Source organism: Gopherus flavomarginatus, chromosome 6, assembly GCF_025201925.1.
Source record: "Gopherus flavomarginatus isolate rGopFla2 chromosome 6, rGopFla2.mat.asm, whole genome shotgun sequence".
In the NCBI taxonomy this organism is placed as follows: Eukaryota; Metazoa; Chordata; order Testudines; family Testudinidae; genus Gopherus; species Gopherus flavomarginatus.
In genome coordinates, this window is record NC_066622.1 from 30054690 (window position 1) to 30072901 (window position 18212).

The 18212-nt window shown below is 58.6% G+C and overlaps 2 protein-coding genes across 2 annotated transcripts; one reads left to right on the forward strand and one right to left on the reverse strand.

Moving 5' to 3' along the window:
• The first annotated feature begins 4110 nt into the window (after window positions 1-4110).
• MRPL11 (mitochondrial ribosomal protein L11) lies at window positions 4111-16711 on the forward strand. The gene is made up of 6 exons (XM_050957216.1): window positions 4111-4217; window positions 6002-6136; window positions 14712-14807; window positions 15111-15204; window positions 15828-15987; window positions 16262-16711. The coding sequence occupies exons 2-6, from the start codon at window positions 6014-6016 to the stop codon at window positions 16371-16373; spliced, it is 585 nt and encodes a 194-aa protein (XP_050813173.1). The 5' UTR covers window positions 4111-4217; window positions 6002-6013; the 3' UTR covers window positions 16374-16711.
• On the reverse strand, window positions 7221-12338 carry LOC127053124 (transmembrane protein 121-like). Its single transcript, XM_050957215.1, is given in 2 exon segments — window positions 7221-10928; window positions 10930-12338. Coding segments are annotated over 2 exon segments (897 nt in total). The 5' UTR covers window positions 11130-12338; the 3' UTR covers window positions 7221-10231.
• Window positions 16712-18212: the final 1501 nt, after the last annotated feature.

An 18212-nucleotide genomic window follows, 5' to 3' on the forward strand; every position in this document is an offset into this window, starting at 1 on the left:
GAGTTCCCTGACCCATCTATGTTTGTGCTTCCTCCCCCAGGACACCACCGCAGGGGCCTGAAGCTCGCAGTGTCACAGGTGAGGATGTGTCCACAGAGAGAGACAGGTTAATATAGAGCTGGGAATAGAACCCAGGAGTCCTGGCTCCCAGCTCCCCCTGCCTAAGACCACTAAATCTGTTTGCCCTCCAGAGCTGGGACTAGAACCCAGGATTCATGGCCACACCTGCTTACCCCACTTTACCTGCACAGGGTTCTGAGGTGACTCAGAGGAGCTGGGAGCAGGCCTGGAAACGTCACTGAGGAAGGACCGGAGCCTTGACGACCAAGACGACTTCTACGACTGAGGGAGGGATCCAGCGCCTGCGGGTCCCAGTGAGACGGGGGCGATCTGCGAGGGGAGATTCACCGTGCATGGCCTTGGAGGGCACAGAAAGACCAGAGACAGAGCTGTGAAGCCAGCCACCAGGGTGGGAGAGACACATGAACTGAGGGCTCCCTGCGCTCCAGTGTGCAGTGTGTGACCCTGTCCTGGGACTGCTGCCCCTCCCCCCAGAGTGCAGGGCTGATTGTCCAGAGTCCTCGGAGTGTGTGGGTGGCACATCAGACAATAAACTCTCCCAGAAGGGAACTGAGTGGAGAGGCCATGGGGGGCAAAGGGGCCCAAGGTGGGCAGGGAGTTTATAATGCCCCATTGTGGGAGGGTGGGGAATCTTTCGCAGTCAGGGGCTGGGTCAGAAGAGCAGGGGAGACAGAATGCACTGGGGACTGTGGGCACTGAGTGAGACAAGCTGATTAGTCGGGAGTGATTGAATGGGGAGGGAGAGACAGGGCCCTGACTGCTAGGGATCAGGCCAGTGCCCATCTGTACTGGGGGGGTTGGGAATCTGGACCCTGGGGCAGGGCAGCATCGGTGCCAGTGCAGCTCAGCAACCTGGCTGCTGAGGGAGAGACACTGTCAGGGGAGACCCAGCCCAGCCCCATGGTGCTGGTGGGCATGGATCCCATGATCCTCAGGTGGGGCCAGGGCCGGTGCAACCATTTAGGCAGACTAGGGCCTAGGGCACCGAGATTTGAGGGGGCCAAAAAGCGCCCCCCAATTTTTTTTTAAATGGTTGAGCAGCCGCTGCTGCTGGGACAGAGAGGGAGTCTGAGCTGCCGGCAGCATCTGGCAGCCCGGGGTGTCCCCCGGGTCAGGGCGCCTCCACGGCAGCCCGCAATCCAGGGGGTCCCTTGGGTCAGGGCACCTCCGCGGCAGCCGGCAGTCCAGGGGGTCCCTTGGGTCAGGGCGCCGCCCCGGCAGCCGGCAGCCCAGGGTGCCCCCTGGGTCAGGGTGCCACAGCGGCAGGCGGCAGCCGGCATCCCAGGGTGTCCCCCGGGTCAGGGCACTGCCGCGGCAGCCGGCAGCCCAGGGTGTCCCTTGGGTCAGGGCGCCGCCCTGGCAGCCGGCAGCCCAGGGTGTCCCTTGGGTCAGGGCGCCACCGGCAGCCGGCAGTCCAGGGTGTCCCCCGGGTCAGGGCACTGCCGCGGCAGCCGGCAGTCCAGGGTGTCCCTTGGATCAGGGCGCCGCCGGCAGCCGGCAGTCCAGGGTGTCCCTCGGGTCAGGGCGCCGCCCCGGCAGCCGGCAGCCCAGGGTGTCCCCTGGGTCAGGGCGCTGCCCTGGCAGCCGGCAGTCCAGGGTGTCCCCTGGGTCAGGGCGCCGCCGCGGCAGCTGGCAGTCCAGGGTGTCCCCTGGGTCAGCACGCCGCCGCGGCAGTCAGCAGCCCAGGGTGTCTGGAGGGGGCGGCACACAGCTCCCATGGAGCTGCCGCAGTCGTGCCTGCGGACGGTCAGCTGCTTGCGCGGCTCCGGTGGACCTCCCGCAGACACCACTGCGGCAGCTCCACCGTAGCTGCGGGACCAGCGCATGGGGCGGCTAAATTGCCGTCTGCCTAGGGCGCTCAAAACCCTAGCGCTGGTCCTGGGTGGGGCCCACCCCCTACTTAGCACAAGAGAGGGCAGGGCTAGCAGAAAGTGCCCACGAGGGGAGGGGAGGGGAGGGGAAGAAGGGCCATGCAGTGGGCACAGAAAATGGCTCAGCCCTGGTCTTAGAATCCCCTGGCCCCTGTATGAGTGGCCCTGCCCCGTGTCTGGGAATGAAGCAGTGTCTGGGGCCATGTGGGACTCTTGTGTGTCTGTAGGGATCCTTCCAGGCCACAAGATCACTATGATGGGGGGGTGTCACAGCTAATGACCAGTCAATCAGTGCCAGGCAGGCCTGGCATTAGGGTCTGTGGCAGCCATTGGGGGCACTGTGGATGCAGGGAGGGGGAGGGGGAGGGGGCAGTATTACCAACCTCAAGAGATCAAAAAATGTATGAGTCAGATCCTGAAAAATCCTGTTTTTTTTAAACAAGATGGTGTGGTTTTGATGGCTGAACTCCCCTTGCCCACCTCAGTGTGTGTGTGTTACACAGCATGTGTATGAAAATTGCTGATGCCAACGCTCCCACAGGTATCAGGAGTCAGGCCTGGCAGGCGTCTTCTGGGAGCCCCGTAGGCCCCAGAGCTTGGAGTGGGAAGTAGGAGGGAGGGCTCAGACTTGGCACCACTGCCTGCGGAAGTGGGCCAGAGTGGAGAAGCGGGAGCTTTGGGGAGTATCTGCCTAAGTACCTCAGAGCTTAGGATGCATTACGCTACTCCTGCCGAGCACCCGCAGCACCCTCTCTCGTCTTGCCCCTGTGGCCAAAGCTGGATGGGGCGACCTAAACGACAGCTGGGTTTGCAAAATGTTTGGGGCCAGATCCTCAGCTAGTGTAAAAAGAGCTAGAGGATTTATGCCTGCTAAGGATCTGGCCCTTTAACCCACCCAGTGGCATTGAGCCTGGTTCTCCTGTCCCTTGGCAGCCATGTAAATCAGGAGTGACCGCATCAATATCTGCATGGTTACACCAGAATGAAACCAGTGCTAGTGGGAGAAGTCTCAGTGCCACTGGATGGAAACACAGTAAATTTTCCTCTAAGGTGCAATAAAAGCCTACCAGGAGCTGAGCAATGTGGCTCCAGGCAGCACCTTAGAACTTGCAATGCTAAAACAATTTGTGTTTTGCCATTTGCTCTCCTGCTGCTCTGGACCACTCAGACTTTCCTATGAAAGTCCCTGAAGCTGGTGGAAGATTTCCAGAACAATGTTTTTCCAGCAAAAAAAATGGCTTTGTGACTGAACAAATATCCCATTCCCTCCTCTTTCAAAAAACCATTCTGTCAAAACATTTCAGGGAGAAAACCTGAAATCTGCACATTTCAACAACACAAAGGGTGTGTGGGTTTTTTGGGGGGAGAGGAGGGACAATGTGGGTAAGGTTTGTTTGCCAAGCAGCCTTCCTAGTTACTTTAAGGAAGTCCAATCAATATTCCAGAGTTTCTATATGTGGAAGAGAGACCCCCACGTTGCTGATTTTGTGAGTTTCGTGATATTTCCTTTTTCCTTTAAAACCCCAGCACCCAGACTTTTGGCATTACAGAAGAATCTTAACTTTAATTAAAATAAGCAATTAAAAGTCAGCTCTCCTGACTGTGGAAAAATGCTTGTCCCCAAGTGCCCCATAAAGGTTCAGAAATCAGAAGGCAAATAAAAATACCACTCCCCACATATGTATATACATGAAAAATCGATCTCGTGATTTTTAAGATCTTCTTCTGGGTTTTCGGGCCAGACTCCTGAGTGTTTAGGGTTGGCGTTGCTGGTGACTGCCTCAGTATAGTGTGTACAGGGAATCCGCCCTTTGGGGATCGAGCTCCGTGTTTGCTACAAAGCCCGAAGAAGGTGAGAGAAGTAACTGGCAACACCCTGGCTTACTGAAAAGCACTAGCAAGTGTGAACGGATCAAACTGCTCTCTAGCATAAAACAAAGCACTGTGTGTGTCTCTCGCTCTCGTTTGGGATGGGAACTACCAATCCCAGCATGCACCTGTATCAGCACATGTCGGAGCGGGAGACTTCAGTTCCCAGCATGCACATGGAGGGGGACCCATAACCCCCAGCTCGCTCTTGGGATTGCACAGGAAGAGCTAGTGAGAACTACAACTCCCAGCATATACTTAGGTATGCACAGGGCAGGGCCAAGGGGAACTACAGCTCCCGGCATGCCGTTCGCCGAGTCTCCTGCCCCAATATGTCTGCGCCCAGGCTGGGCTGAGAGCGGCGAGTGGAGTTGTTATTAGGGGCTGAGTCGCGGGGTGAGTTCTGGGGCGCGTTGGGCAATGGGGAAGGGAGGCTGAGGTTTGGGGAGTGGCCATGGGTGGGAGCACAGGGCAGGAGCCAGGCAGGGGCCATGCGGTGGTGGGACACACAGGAGGTTGAGCTGTATGGTGAGGGCGTGGGGGGGTGCGGGGGATGGGGCTGAGGTGTATGGTTGGGGTGTGTACAGGAGATCGGGGGGGACTGAGGGGTATGATTAGGGGTGTACAGGAGATGGGGGGGGACTGAGGGGTATGGTTAGGGGTGCACAGGGGATCGTGGGGGGGACTGAGGGGTATGGTTAGGGGTGTACAGGGGATCGTGGGGGGGGACTGAGGGGTATGGTTAGGGGTGTACAGGAGATCGGGGGGGACTGAGGGGTATGGTTAGGGTGTGCACAGGGGATCGTGGGGGGGACTGAGGGGTATGGTTAGGGGTGTACAGGAGATCGGGGGGGACTGAGGGGTATGGTTAGGGTGTGCACAGGGGATCGTGGGGGGACTGAGGGGTATGGTTAGGGGTGTACAGGAGATGGGGGGGACTGAGGGGTATGGTTAGGGGTGTACAGGAGATCGGGGGGGACTGAGGGGTATGGTTAGGGTGTGCACAGGGGATCGTGGGGGGGACTGAGGGGTATGGTTAGGGGTGTACAGGAGATCGGGGGGGACTGAGGGGTATGGTTAGGTGTACAGGGGATCGTGGGGGGGGACTGAGGGGTATGGTTAGGGTGTGTACAGGAGATCGTGGGGGGGACTGAGGGGTATGGTTAGGGGATGTACAGGGGATCGTGGGGGGGACTGAGGGGTATGGTTAGGGTGTGCACAGGGGATCGTGGGGGGGACTGAGGGGTATGGTTAGGGTGTGTACAGGAGATCGGGGGGGACTGAGGGGTATGGTTAGGGTGTGCACAGGGGATCGTGGGGGGGACTGAGGGGTATGGTTAGGGTGTGCACAGGGGATCGTGGGGCGGACTGAGGGGTATGGTTAGGGTGTGTACAGGGGATCGTGGGGGGGACTGAGGGGTATGGTTAGGGGATGTACAGGGGGTCGTGGGGGGGACTGAGGTGTATGGTTAGGGTGTGTACACAGCAGATCGTGGGAGGACTGAGGGGTATGGTTAGGGGATGTACAGGGGATCCTGGAGGGGACTGAAGGGGATGTACAGGGGATCGGGGGGGATTGAGGGGTATGGTTAGGGGATGTACAGGGGATCGGAGGGGACTGAGGGGTATGGTTAGGGGATGTACAGGGGATCGGGGGGACTGGGGGGTATGGTTAGGGGATGTACAGGGGATTGGGGGGACTGAGGGGTTTGGTTAGGGGATGTACAGGGGATCGGGGGGGACTGAGGGGTTTGGTTAGGGGATGTACAGGGGATCAGGGGGGACTGAGATATATGATTATGGTATGTACAGGGGATCGTGGGGGACTGAGGGGTGTGGTTAGGGTGTGTACAGGGGATCGTGGGGGACTGAGGGGTATGGTTAGGGGATGTACAAGGGATCGGGGGGTACAGAAGCCATGGGTATTTGGGGGGTTGAGCTGTATGGCTGTACAATAGAGATGGGGAGCGCTAGGATCCTCAGGGAACAGTGGTTTCTAACTGTAATATGGCACAAACGACAGTTTCCCCAGGCCTGTGGCATCTCTTGGGTGGCAAAGGAGCCCTTCCTAGTGCCAGCATGGTGGGTGCTAGAGAGAGCCTGCCAGCTCCCCAAAACTCTCCCCTGAGGCTGGATTCTGCCCCCTGTGACCTCCCCTCTCCCCTGGACTCATCTCGCAGCTGAGACTCAGCATGTCAAAAATCTCCCGTGCTGCCAAAGCTGTGAAGAAGGTCGATCCCGGGAGTGTCATCCGAATGATCATCCGGGCAGGGCAGGCCATGCCGGGGCCTCCCCTGGGCCCTGTCCTCGGGCAGGTAGGCTAGACCTCTCACTGGCTGTGTGATCGGGGCGGGGAGGCCTGTTATACTGTGGATGGTTGGTGTGTTTAACAAGTGGTGTAGGCTAATGAGGTTCACTGCAGGGGCAGCAGGTGCTTCTGGGACAGTGATGCTCCAAAGTAATCCCCTCCCCCAGGTTCCTGCTGCCCCTGCGGCTCCTCACAAGGTGGGAACAGGGTTAGCTGCTCTCACTCTGGCCTGCTCAAGGCTGTTGGCTCTGTGGTTCAGATCCTACGGTATGGGGTCTTTAGCCCTCTCCCATTTGCTGGCTGGATGCAGATGTCAGGGCAGCATCCCAGCTTATGGAAGGAGGATTTCCTCTTATGCTTGTTATGAGAGGCGCAGTGTTTGTGGGAAGGAAGAGATCCAGCCTCTCCAGGCCTGTTTGGGAGACACATGGGGGCACGGAGCCCTTTAGGATTGTCTCTCTTATGGGGCCCTGTCACTCTACTGGCTCTTAACCTCTCTGCAGTTGAAGCTTCTTTCCCCTTGGGGTGAGGGGCAGAGAGATATTGCTCTATTGAACTTCGTGTTGGGGTTCCGGTCCCAATCAGGGCAGCCAGGCTGGGCATGAGGCGCTCAGGAATCACAAGGGTTTGGAGAGGGTCCAGAGAAGAGCAACAAGAATGATTAAAGGTCTTGAGAACATGACCTATGAAGGAAGGCTGAAGGAATTGGGTTTGTTTAGTTTGGAAAAGAGAAGACTGAGAGGGGACATGATAGCAGTTTTCAGGTATCTAAAAGGGTGTCATCAGGAGGAGGGAGAAAACTTGTTCACCTTAGCCTCCAATGATAGAACAAGAAGCAATGGGCTTAAACTGCAGCAAGGGAGATTTAGGTTGGACATTAGGAAAAAGTTCCTAACTGTCAGGGTAGTTAAACACTGGAATAGATTGCCTAGGGAAGTTGTGGAATCTCCATCTCTGGAGATATTTAAGAGTAGGTTAGATAAATGTCTATCAGGGATGGTCTAGACAGTATTTGGTCCTGCCATGATGGCAGGGGACTGGACTCGATGACCTCTCGAGGTCCCTTCCAGTCTATGAGTCTATGAGTCTTTCGTTCGAATGCCTGTGGAAAGGATCGGTTCAGGCTGGGAGTAGCTCCCGGGGGCAGCTGGCACTGGTGGCTTTAGCTGTGGGAGAGACGGGCATCTCGGAGGCCTTCGTTGCTCTCCCCAAATGGGGCAGCGCCTCAGACCTGTGCTGCAAGGAACGAGTGTTGTAACCGATGCCAGTGATGACTTTCTGGGGAGTCCGTCTGTCAGATGGGTCTGGCATCGTGTTTGCATGAGATCACAGCTTAGTTGCTGACGGTAACTGCATTGATACAATTGATTGGGACTCTGCAAGGCATCTGACTTGGTACCTCACGGCATTCTGATGAAACACCTAGGGCTGGACAAAATCAATGCACCCCTATGAAAGGGGCTAGAAACTGGCTAGTGATCCCTTTGACTGTGTAAACAGGATTAGTGAGTATGAGCAGGGAGGAAATTTTGCCTCTGTACTGGTGAGCCCCGTACTAGTCCGTGTGGTGCGTCCACATGCATTGCCATGTGTTGAAAAATCAGAGAGGGTGCAGAAAAGAGCCCCACAGTGACCCAACGGCTGGAGAATGTCTTGCGGGGAGAGGCTGCGGGAACTACATGGAGTTAGCTTTTCCCAGACGAAGTTCCAAGGGGCTTGATCCCCAGCCTCTCAGCCCTTCTGCACAGGGTGGGGGCGGTTCTGGAGCTGGGAGCTAAGCGAGAGTCAAGGGCCTGGGGCAATGCCTGGATGCATTCATGGGCCATTGTTTAAGAGGGAGGCAGATCTGCCCTTCTGACAAGTGCCCCAGGAATGGGGTCAGAGTGGGAAGGGAGTCTGTTGCTTGGAGTCTCAATGCAGCCCTGGAGACTTTCTCTAAAAGCTCCACTCCAGCTCAACGAGCAGTTCTGTGCAGGCTGCAGGATCCCTGGGGGGATTATCCAGCTGGGGGTCAGACTAGAGGATTTGAATGGGCCCTTCTGGCCTTGACATGTGACTGCACAAGCTCCTGCCGCACTCCTGATCCCACCGCTTAGAGTGAGCGCTGCCCAGCGATGCGCCTGTGTGTTGTCATGTCTGCTGCTGCAACCCGCTCTGGGCTGTTCAGACAATGGCTAGAGAGGGACTGGGCTGGAATGGCCCCGCCTGCCCCGGGCTCACACTGAGCCCCCATCTATAGCTGCTGCTTATACAAAGGTAGAGCCCAGAACCGTTCTACTGGGACGGACATGGACACTCACACTCTCTCCCCCGCTCCACTGAGATCAGCCCTCGTCATGCTGGGGCCTGCACAGACCCATACCAAGAGACCTGTCCCAAAGAGCTCCTGGGTAGAGGTAGGGTGGCTTTTAGCTGAGGCCCACAGAGCAGCCACGACTCATCCATGGTCATGCAGGGAATCGTGGTGGGGATTGCACCCCGGTGTCCTGAGTCCCAGCCCAGTGCACCCTCCCACCCTTCCTGGAGACCATCCTGCCTCCTGGCCTGGTGGGGCCCAGCCGGTGGGTAGTGGGCATCTGTCCCAGCAGCAGGGCACTTGGCCTCACCTCTGCTGGGAGTATGGAGAGTCCTGCTGGGCTGCTGCCCCATGTGGTGCCCTGCCGTAATAGGGCCATCGGGTGACCCCACTGAATCCTGGCCCCTAGGCTGGGGTTGTCTCAGCTCTGGAGAAGGGGCCGAGGGTTGCTGCAAAACCCACAAAAGGCTTTTGCTGTAAATATGAGCTGATAACCCTGAGTCCCCTCCTCATGAGCCAGCCAGTCCCCCTGGTTTGGGGCCAGATCAGGGACAGTGCCCTTTGGGAAAGACAGTATGGGGCTCATTCTGCTTCTGTATCCTTACCCCATCCCCACCACTGGGATAGCAGGGCCAGGGAATGGGGCACTGGCCCTTTCCCCTCCAAGGGGTGCTGGGGAGGAAGCCCTGTATAAACAGCCCCTGTGCCCACCCCAGAGGTGGCCATGTTCTGGTGCTGGGGCAGGTGAGTGGCTGCAGAATGGGTGCAGGGAAGGGTCCGTGTTAAAGCCCCTTCTCTCAAGCTGGAGGGGACTGGGTAGCCCAAGCACAGAGCCAGGAGCTGCTAGGGTAGGCCTGGCTCTAAAGGAGCCAATGCGTGAGCCTCTCCCCAGTGATGAGAGGAGGCCACAGCCCCTTGTAGGGGATTTCACAGCACGTTTTCTGTAGTCACTCACTAACCACCTGCCACTGGGATGGGAATGCCCTGAACTCTATGATGGGGAAACTGAGGGCCCGGAGAGGGACAAAACATTTCTCTGAGGTCACACACTGAGTCAGTGACTGACTGAGCTGGGACAGAACCCAGGATCCTGGCTCCCGCCGGCTGATAGAAGGGGTACTCAGGGCTCCATCCCTCCCCAGCCCGGCCTTCGCCAAGGGCAGGGGCTGGCGCTTCCGTGAGGGCACCAGGTGGAGAATGAAGGCCGTGGTGCACCAGCCACAGGACTCCGTGCACACTGGGATCCAAGATCTGGTCTGTGTTAGCTCTTCTTTATTTCGTCTCTGTCCTGCATGGAGCATCGAGGCCCGGGCATGTGCCCCCTACCTCTCTGAATGCCAGGGCCAGAGCTGGCACCACCCATTGGGCCCTTCCGGTGCTCCAGCCTGGGCTCGCCACACTCCAGTCCCTTACTATGGGCCTGGCTGGGTGTGGGCCCATGTGTCTCAGTCTAGCTCAACACAGGGGTGATAAGTGTACACAGTGGTCATCAATGTGCTGCAGTGAGGGGTGGAGCCCAAAAGGCAGTGATAGATCCTGCCTCCCACCCCAGCTCTGCCAGTGCCCCTCACTCCCGACCCAGAACCCCCTGCTATGCCTGGTGTTCCTCAGCCCCTTTCTGTGCTAGTCCTGTCCCTTAGTGAATAGTGCTTTGTGATCTCAGCCCCTCTCTGCATGTGAAGGAGCCTGGGAGCTGGTTTATATCAGGGCAGCTTTGCTGGAAGATACCAGCTGGGGATCTGGCCCCCTGCTCACAGCCAGTGTCCCTCCAGCTCAGGGTGTGGGTGTTGCAGTGTCCCTGCGCACTCAGAACTCCCGGAGGGTGAACCGGGGCCCAGAGGTGCTGTCCGTGCCCCCACGCCGGGGCGCATGACATGGCATGTCCCCAGGGGGAAGCTCCCCCAGCCCGGCAGCCCCGGCTCTGTAGTACTGCAGGGCCGTGGACCCCTTGAGCGCGATGGCCAGTAGGTTCTTGGCCATGAAGATGGCAGAGACCCGCTGGTCGCGGTAGAGAAGCAGGTCAGCAGCCCGGATGGCCAATGTGGCCATGTTGACGGCCAGCAGGCTGAGAAGCAGGTAAAGTGGGAGGCGGGGTGGGGCAGGCAGGTCCATGCCGCCCAGTGCCATGCAAGGCACCACCAACAGCAGGATGTAGCAGTAGAAGAAAGTCAGGCCCTCAGCCCACAGTGGCAGCCTCTGCCACTGAGGCTCCCACAGGCTGGCCTGCATCTCCAGCAGGTCCACCACCACCCAGAGGAGCCGACCATGCAGGACCTCCTTGCGCCGGAAGGTGGCCACATGCTGCAGGTACTCAGTGGCCACCAGGATCACGTAAAGGGAGGGGATGCAGATGGAGAGCAGCAGGGTCAGGGTACGGCGGGCCAGCGGATCAGGGGCGCGCCAGTCGGCCCGGTACCCCTGGTAGATGAAGTATAGCTTGATCTCCAGGGTGAAGACACAGAGGAACCAGAGTGCCATGGTGTAGCCATGCCGCGGGGACCGCCTCGGCATCCGCCTATGCCCCCACATAACGCAGCACCAAGAGGAAGCATAGATCACCTGCCAGGGTCAGGGCCAGCACGCTGGCCCGCTGCACTCCAGCGCTCAGCTCCATCAGGTACACGTCCACCGCTGCCATGGTGGAGACGATCACCACCGCTGACATGCAGGCATGTGGCTTGCTGGCAGGGGGCGGTAGTACCATGGAGCGGGGGGAGCGTGGTCACAGGGGGTGGCCAGCTGGCAGCACCTGTGGGGAAAGGACAGCCGTGGTGAGTCACACTTGCCTGGGGCAGGATGGGCCACGAGAGACCAGGCTGCAGACTTGGGATGCACCATCCCGGGGCTAATGCTGAGCCCACAGGGATCGAGGACAGGTCAGAGGGGACCTGGCTATGGACAATTGGGCCATGGGGGACCAAGGACAGGCCGTGGCCTCTGGACGTGCACACACCATCCTGGGGCTAATGCTGGGCCTACAGAATGGGTCACTCGAAATGCCCCTGTGGTTAGTGCTGTGGGCAGGGGATGGGGACTGTGCTCCCCTCTGCCCCCTACAGGCTGAACGCACTTCCCATTTTGCTGCCCTCAGGAATGGAGCCAGCACCCCTGTATTCCCCTGTACTTCACTCCTGGCCCTTGCACCAGTCCCACCAGGACCCCTCTAGCACAGAACGCCCTCAGTGGAGGAGGTGCCTGTAGGGTGTTATCTGAGGAGCACAGCTGGGAAGGCAGGGTGATGGGAGCATTCTAACTGTGCTGGCTCTCGTACCTGTTGTGGACCCTGAAACTGGGTCAGCCCAGTCCTGTCCCACACAGGGAAACTGAGGCACTGAGCGAGAGGGACTTACCCAGGGGCACATGAAGTCAGTGGCAGTGCTGGGGCTAGACCTCCTGGCTCCCAGCCTGCTGCTCTAACCACTAGACTCACTCTCCTCCCAGAGCTGAGTGTAGAACCAAGGAGTCCTGGCTCTCAGCTCTAACCACTGGCTCCAACAGCAGCACCTGTGTGTGGGGCGGAGTTGAGCAGCAAGGTATTTGGTTGCTGATCCCAGCAACTATCAGTGTTGCTGGCAGCCCTGTCCCCTCATTCTTAACAGGCCAGCAAGGCAGCCAGCCCCTGCCACTCTGGTCCTTCACCATGGCACCTTCTCAGGGGAGAGCAGCCAGTATAGGGGGAGCCGGCCACCTGCCCTGCCCCATAGCAAACACTACGAACATACACACTGGCCATGCTCACACTCCCCCAAGACACTGCAGCCACAAATAGCGGCTTCAGCCACCTTGACGTGGCATTTCGTTACTGTTGATTAGATATAAACAGTCCCATGCCCCAGAGCCAGCTGCATCTCAGCACCAGGTGAGGGATCCTTATATAAACAGCCCCCCCCCCTTCCCCGGTGCCCCAGCCCAGAACCAGCTGCATCTCAGTGCTGGGTGAGGGATCCCTGTATAAATAGCCCCTACACACCAACCCTGAGGCAGGCGCTTGGTGCCTTGCTGTTTGTTGCCGCCGACCTCAGTTCCCTGATGTGATGCTAAGGGAGTGGATGTTTCGCGTGGAGCTCGGGGGCAGGGCAGCCTGTTCCCCGCCCCCATTACCTGCAGGTCCCATGTGCTGGAGCGGCAGCAGCGCGCGTGCGTGAGCGCAGGGGGGCGGGTTCCCGGCTCTCCGCGGGGTCCTTGTGCCGCCGGATGGGGCGGGGAGCCTGGGCTGCTCTCGGTGCTCCGGGGGGCGGGGAGATGGCGGGCTGGGGAGGGGGCTCCGGCTGAGGGGTGGGGTCCGGGAGGGGAGGGGGGTCTAGTGGTCAGAGATGGGGCTGGGAGCCAGGACTCCTGGGTTCTCTTCCCAGCGCTTGAGGACAGTGGGGTCTAGTGGTTTGATTGGGGGGGGAGGGGGAGGGGGAGCTGGAAATCAGGGCCTGGGGTCTGTCCCTAGTTCTGGGAGGGGTGTGTGTGGCATTCTTGCTGCCCCTGTACAGTCCCAGTGATTCTCCTGGGACCAGCAGTTCAGTCCCTTCTGGGGCAGGACTGTCCATTCCTGGGCCGGGGGCAGGGTTACAAGTCTACATTTACAGCATTTGGGGCCCGGAAGCACCACAGCCCATCCTGGTGCAGATCCCTGCAGTAGCCAGCCTGCCCTGATAGCTCAGGCAGTGATGGACGGGGAAGGAGATGCCACCCTGGTATCCTCCTGTCAATCATAGCGCAGTAACCAGAGCAATGAACAGAGGGGCCCAATAGCATGGGCCTGGGGCATGGGCTAGTGTGTGTGCTGCCCCCGGCTGGAGAGAGCAGGTTCTGCTATGTGTGGTTCATAGACTCTGAGGCCAGAAGGGCTCATTGGGGTCTCTGCATATGTCTCTGCCCGTGTGGGATTCACTGGGGTGGGGTTGCTGGGGTGTGTGCACTGGGCGGGGGTTGTGCTGTGTGTTTCTCAGGGTGTGGGGTTGCTGGAGTGTACACACGGGGTGGGGGTTGTGCTGTGCATGTCTCCAGGTGTGGGGTTCCTGGGGTGTGTGCGTTGGGCGGGGGTTGTGCTGTGTGTTTCTTGGGGTATGGGGTTGCTGGGGTGTATGCACTGGATGGGGGTTGTGCTGTGCATGTCTTGGGTTGAGCTGGGGTGTATGCCCTGGGCACCGATTATACTATGCATGTGTCAGGGTGTGGGGTTGCTGGGGTTTATGCGCTGGGTAGGGGTTGTGCTGTGTGTGTCGGGGTGTGGGGTTCCTGGGGTGTGCACTCTGGGTGGGGGTTGTGCTGTGTGTTTCTTGAGGTGTGCTGGTGTGTGTGTGCTGGGTGGGGGTTGTGTTGTGCATCTCTCGGGGTGTGGGATTGCTGGGGTGTGCACACTGGGTGGGGGTTGTGCTGTGGGGGGAGCATTGCTGGGGTGTGTGTGCTGAGCGGGGGTTGTGCTGTGTGTTTCTCAAGGTGTGCTGGGGTGTGTGTGCTGGGCGGGGGTTGTGCTGTGTGTTTCTCGAGGTGTGCTAGGGTGTGTGCGCGTTGGGCGGGGGTTGTGCTGTGTGTTTCTTGAGGTGTGCTGGTGTGTGTTTGCTGGGTGGGGGTTGTGCTGTGCATCTCTCGGGGTGTGGGATTGCTGGGATGTGCACGCTGGGCGGGGGTTGTGCTGTGGGGGGAGCATTGCTGGGGTGTGTGTGCTGAGCGGGGGTTGTGCTGTGTGTTTCTCAAGGTGTGCTGGGGTGTGTGTGCTGGGCGGGGGTTGTGCTGTGTGTTTCTCGAGGTGTGCTGGGGTGTGTGTGCTGGGCGGGGGTTGTGCTGTGTGTTTCTCGAGATGTGCCGGGGTGTGTGTGCTGGGCAGGGATTATGCTGCGCATGTCTGGGGGTCCATCTGGGTGGGATGTGTGAGTGGTCGGTGTGATGTCTGGGTTCCCTGGGGAGCTCACAACTGCTCCTGGAGGCAGCGAGCACTGCTCTCATTCAGCTTTAGTTGGCCCAATCATTAGTGATAGCTTCACATTGCACAACTCGTCCCACCAGATCCAGAGCCCAGCCTTACACCCTGGATCTGGACTCTAGTAGCCTCACCCAGGGGCCATCAAACAAGGAAAGGGGAGTGGGGGCGCATGTACCATTGAAATGTGACCCCAGGGCAGGGGACTGGCTGATTCAGGTGTGGGGAATGGGATACAGGGCCTTGCCCCTCTGGGGAGCACCAGCTGTGGTTTCGGGTTGGGTCACACGTGGATCTGCAAGAGATTCTAGGGGATATGGGGCAGGTGGGTGGGGGATCCAAATCCCCTGACAGAGTCCCTGCTTGTCTCCCCAGAGGGGCATCCCTATCGGGCAGTTCTGCAAGGACTTCAATGAACGAACCAAGGACATCAAGGAGGGGGTGCCGCTGCCTGTGCGCATTGATGTCAAGGTGAGACACACCCAGCACACCCAGAGATATGCACAGCACAACCTCCGCCCAGTGCACACACCCCAGGAACCCCACACCCTGCTGCCCATGTGCATTGATATCAAGGGAAGGCACCACCACACACACTGCCCTAGCCTGCTCTACCCCATCACTGCCACTGGTCCAGAGCACACCCCTCTGCAGTGGGGCAGGATCTGTGTGTGGCAGGTTACTGGGGGGTCTCCCTTTGGGATAAAGAGGGGTCTGGGCTACGTCTCCTCAAGCAGGACCCCAGTTTAGCCCCAGCACCTTGATGTGTTGCAGCCAGACAGAACCTACGAGATCCAGATCAACCAGCCCACGGCCTCCTATTTCCTCAAGGCAGCCGCTGGCATCGACAAGGGGGCAGCACAGACTGGTGAGGAGGTGAACGGGGGTGGCGCAATCTTGGGAGACACAGAGCAGGGAGGGGAGAGGCCCAGACTGGTGGGGAGGGGCTCACGCAATACGGGAGCAGGGCCACACAGGGTGGTCAGGGCAGGGGTCTCACCGATGGCGGGGGGCAGTCACCCTGGGCTCTGGGGGTGCCCACACTGCCCTCTATGTCGAACCCCAGCTAGCACATGCTGAGCAGCACCCAGGGCCTCCCTCCACTTCCCTACTGGCCCTGATGCCCTGTGAACAGGTGTTGGGGGGAAAGTTGGGCCCCCAGGATTCACCCCTCTACATACCCTCTTGGAGATGCCCTGCAGCAAGTGCACCCCATAGAAAGAGCGTGTGGGTCCCCTGGTGGCTGCTTCCAGCATTAGAGCTCTGGACTGCATCTGACCATGGCACACGGGGAGCTGCAGGTCAGGATGGAGGGGCCTTGCAGGAGGGCTGCAGGTTGGCTGGTGGGGCCCTGTGGTCCGTTGAGGGGTGCTGCGGTTGGGACACAGGGGTCCACATGGGGTAGGGGAGCTGTGGGTCACAATGCAAGGGGCCCACAGGGGGGCTGTGATGGGCCCCATGGGTGGAGCTAAAAGGTCTCTGACTGAACAGGGCATGAGGTAGCGGGCATGGTGACCCTGAAGCATCTGTACGAAATCGCTCTGGTGAAGTCCAAGAACTCCAACTTTGTGGTGCGGGACACGAGTCTGGAGAAGGTGGTGAAATCCCTCATTGGCAGTGCCAGAACCCTGGGCATCAAGGTGGTGAGAGAGTGAGTACCCACACAGAGCCCTGGCAGGGGTAGGAGCCAGGAGCCCTGGGTTCCCAGCTCTGGGTGAGTCGAGGGAGTTGGCAGTCAGGATAGCTGGGTTCTGTGCCTGGCTTTGGGAGTCAGGACTCCTGGGTTCTAGCCCCAGGTCTGGGCAGGGAGTGGAATCTAGTGGTTAGAGCAGGTGGGGCTGGGTGTGGTCTAGTGTGCTAGATGGGGCTGGGAGCCAGGTCTCCCATGTCAGGCAGGTCTGACCCCTTTCTTCTCCCCCCACCAGCCTCAGTGCGGAGGAATATGCCGTGTTCCGGCAGCAGCGCGAGGAGGCCTTGGCGGTGGCGGCAGCAGAAGCCCAGGCAATGGCATTGGAAGCAGTCACCAAGAAGAAATGATCTCCAGGACACCAACCTCCTTAGGGGACTGCAGGGCCAGCAAGTCCAGATCCCATGTTCCTGGCCTCCAGGGTCAAAGCCCCACTCTGGGTATGGGGAGCTAGGGGCATCCCCTCAGGAGCAGCATGTCAGTCTATCCATCCGTTCCCCTACCCCTGTTCCCCTATCCTGGCCATCTTTGTCCTACGGACTTGCCTTTATGGAGACCAGGAATTAGCCCCACCCCCTGCCACAGGCCCCACCCCTCATATCCAAGCCTTCTTTAAAATGTGCTGAATTGCTTTGATGCAATTAAAATCCCAACCCAATAAAAACCCACTGTGACCACCAAACTAAAAGCAGCCTGTGTCTGTGTGTGCAGGGGTGGGGACCTGGGATATGGGGCCTTTCCCTTCTAGGGGGCGAGAGCTCGGATCCAGCCCCAAAGCAGTCAGACTGGCTGGCTCGGGGAGAGGATGGGGGTCAGGGAACAGGATACAGAGCTATTCCCTCATTTCTAGTTCAGGCAGCTAGTGCTGCATGGGTTACGTGTGGGACAGCTCTTTGGAGATTATATTTGTAACCCCAAGGGCTGGAAACTAGCTGCTTTATTATTAATGCCAGTTGCAATTCTAGAGAAGGGGCTGGTGCCGTGTGCTGAGACATCCGGGGGACCGACCCATCTGCGGTTCTGTCAAAGCCCAGGTTGATTGGAAAGTGGTAGAGAAGCCATTGTGTTTTATATATTGGATGTATTTCAGGGACACCAAACCCAGCTGGGGGAATGAACAAAACAAGGACAAACAGTCATCAAGGATCATAAATCCAGCAGAATGTATTTTGGACAGGAAACATAAGTACCTTGTCCCTCCCTATGGTCTCAGTTTACTCTGTTTAACTCAGGAAAGGAACTTAGGGGTGGGGTATGGGACTCTTTATACAAGGATCCTGAGGCCTGGTCCCCTCTGGGGTGGGGCAAGGGGACTGTTTATACCAGGATCCCTCGCCTGGTGCTGAGATGCAATTGCCTCTGGGCTCGGGCACAGCAGCTGGGTGGTATCTATAGCATCATGTCACAAGATTTTAAGGTGAGACAAAGGGGAATCAAATCTCTATTTGAAACTAATAAGCAGGTGAACAGACAGACTAGAATTACCTGGAGCTGGGACATGATGTGCTTGCTGGGGCAAACAGCCTGCCGCGGGCACCTCCACGCACTCTCGATTGACCGTGAGTTATCAGCATTAAGTGGTATCAATAGGAGTGGGGGTAGGGGAGCCCAGGCCCAGGACTGCCAAGGGTGACAGATTGGGATTGAAGTGCAGGGAGCTGGGGGGAATGAGAGAAAAGTTGCTGTTTCCTGTTGTCCCCAGCAGGTGGCAGAGTTTATCCACGATTTGCGTTGCTGCTGGCATGGAGCGGGGCTTGGGGAGATGGTGGCTAATTTACTGCTGCATGGGGGCCCCATTTGGGGCTCTGCCAGGGCCATCCCAGCCCACACCCCATGCTGGCCAACAGCCCCCACCTGCCCAGCTAATGGAGCAGCCATTGGCCTTTGTTTGAGCCAGCCACAGGGTTACGCTGCCTTGAGCTAGACACCAAGAAAGGATGTGTGACTGGGGGGCAGGTGTGGGGTACGTGATACAGGTGTGGTGTGTGGATAGGATGCAGTGTGTGCATGGGGGTGCAGGTGTAGTGGGGGGGTATGTGGATAGGGATTCAGGTTTGAGGGGTGCAGTGTGGTGAGTATGGGGATGAGGTGCAGTGTGTGTATGAAGGATGTGGTATGGGGGGTATGTGGCTGTATAGAGGGGTTCAAGGTGTGGATCGGTGTGCAGTGGGGGGTGCAGGTGTGAGGTG

What these genes read in the sequence shown, in the direction of transcription:
- MRPL11 (XM_050957216.1), top strand. Translation starts at nt 6,014, where the DNA reads ATGTCAAAAATCTCCCGTGCTGCCAAAGCTGTGAAGAAGGTCGATCCC. An exon ending in TGGGCCCTGTCCTCGGGCAG is followed by an intron (nt 6,137 to 14,711) that starts GTAGGCTAGACC and finishes TTGTCTCCCCAG; the next exon opens with AGGGGCATCCCTATCGGGCA. An exon ending in CTGTGCGCATTGATGTCAAG is followed by an intron (nt 14,808 to 15,110) that starts GTGAGACACACC and finishes GATGTGTTGCAG; the next exon opens with CCAGACAGAACCTACGAGAT.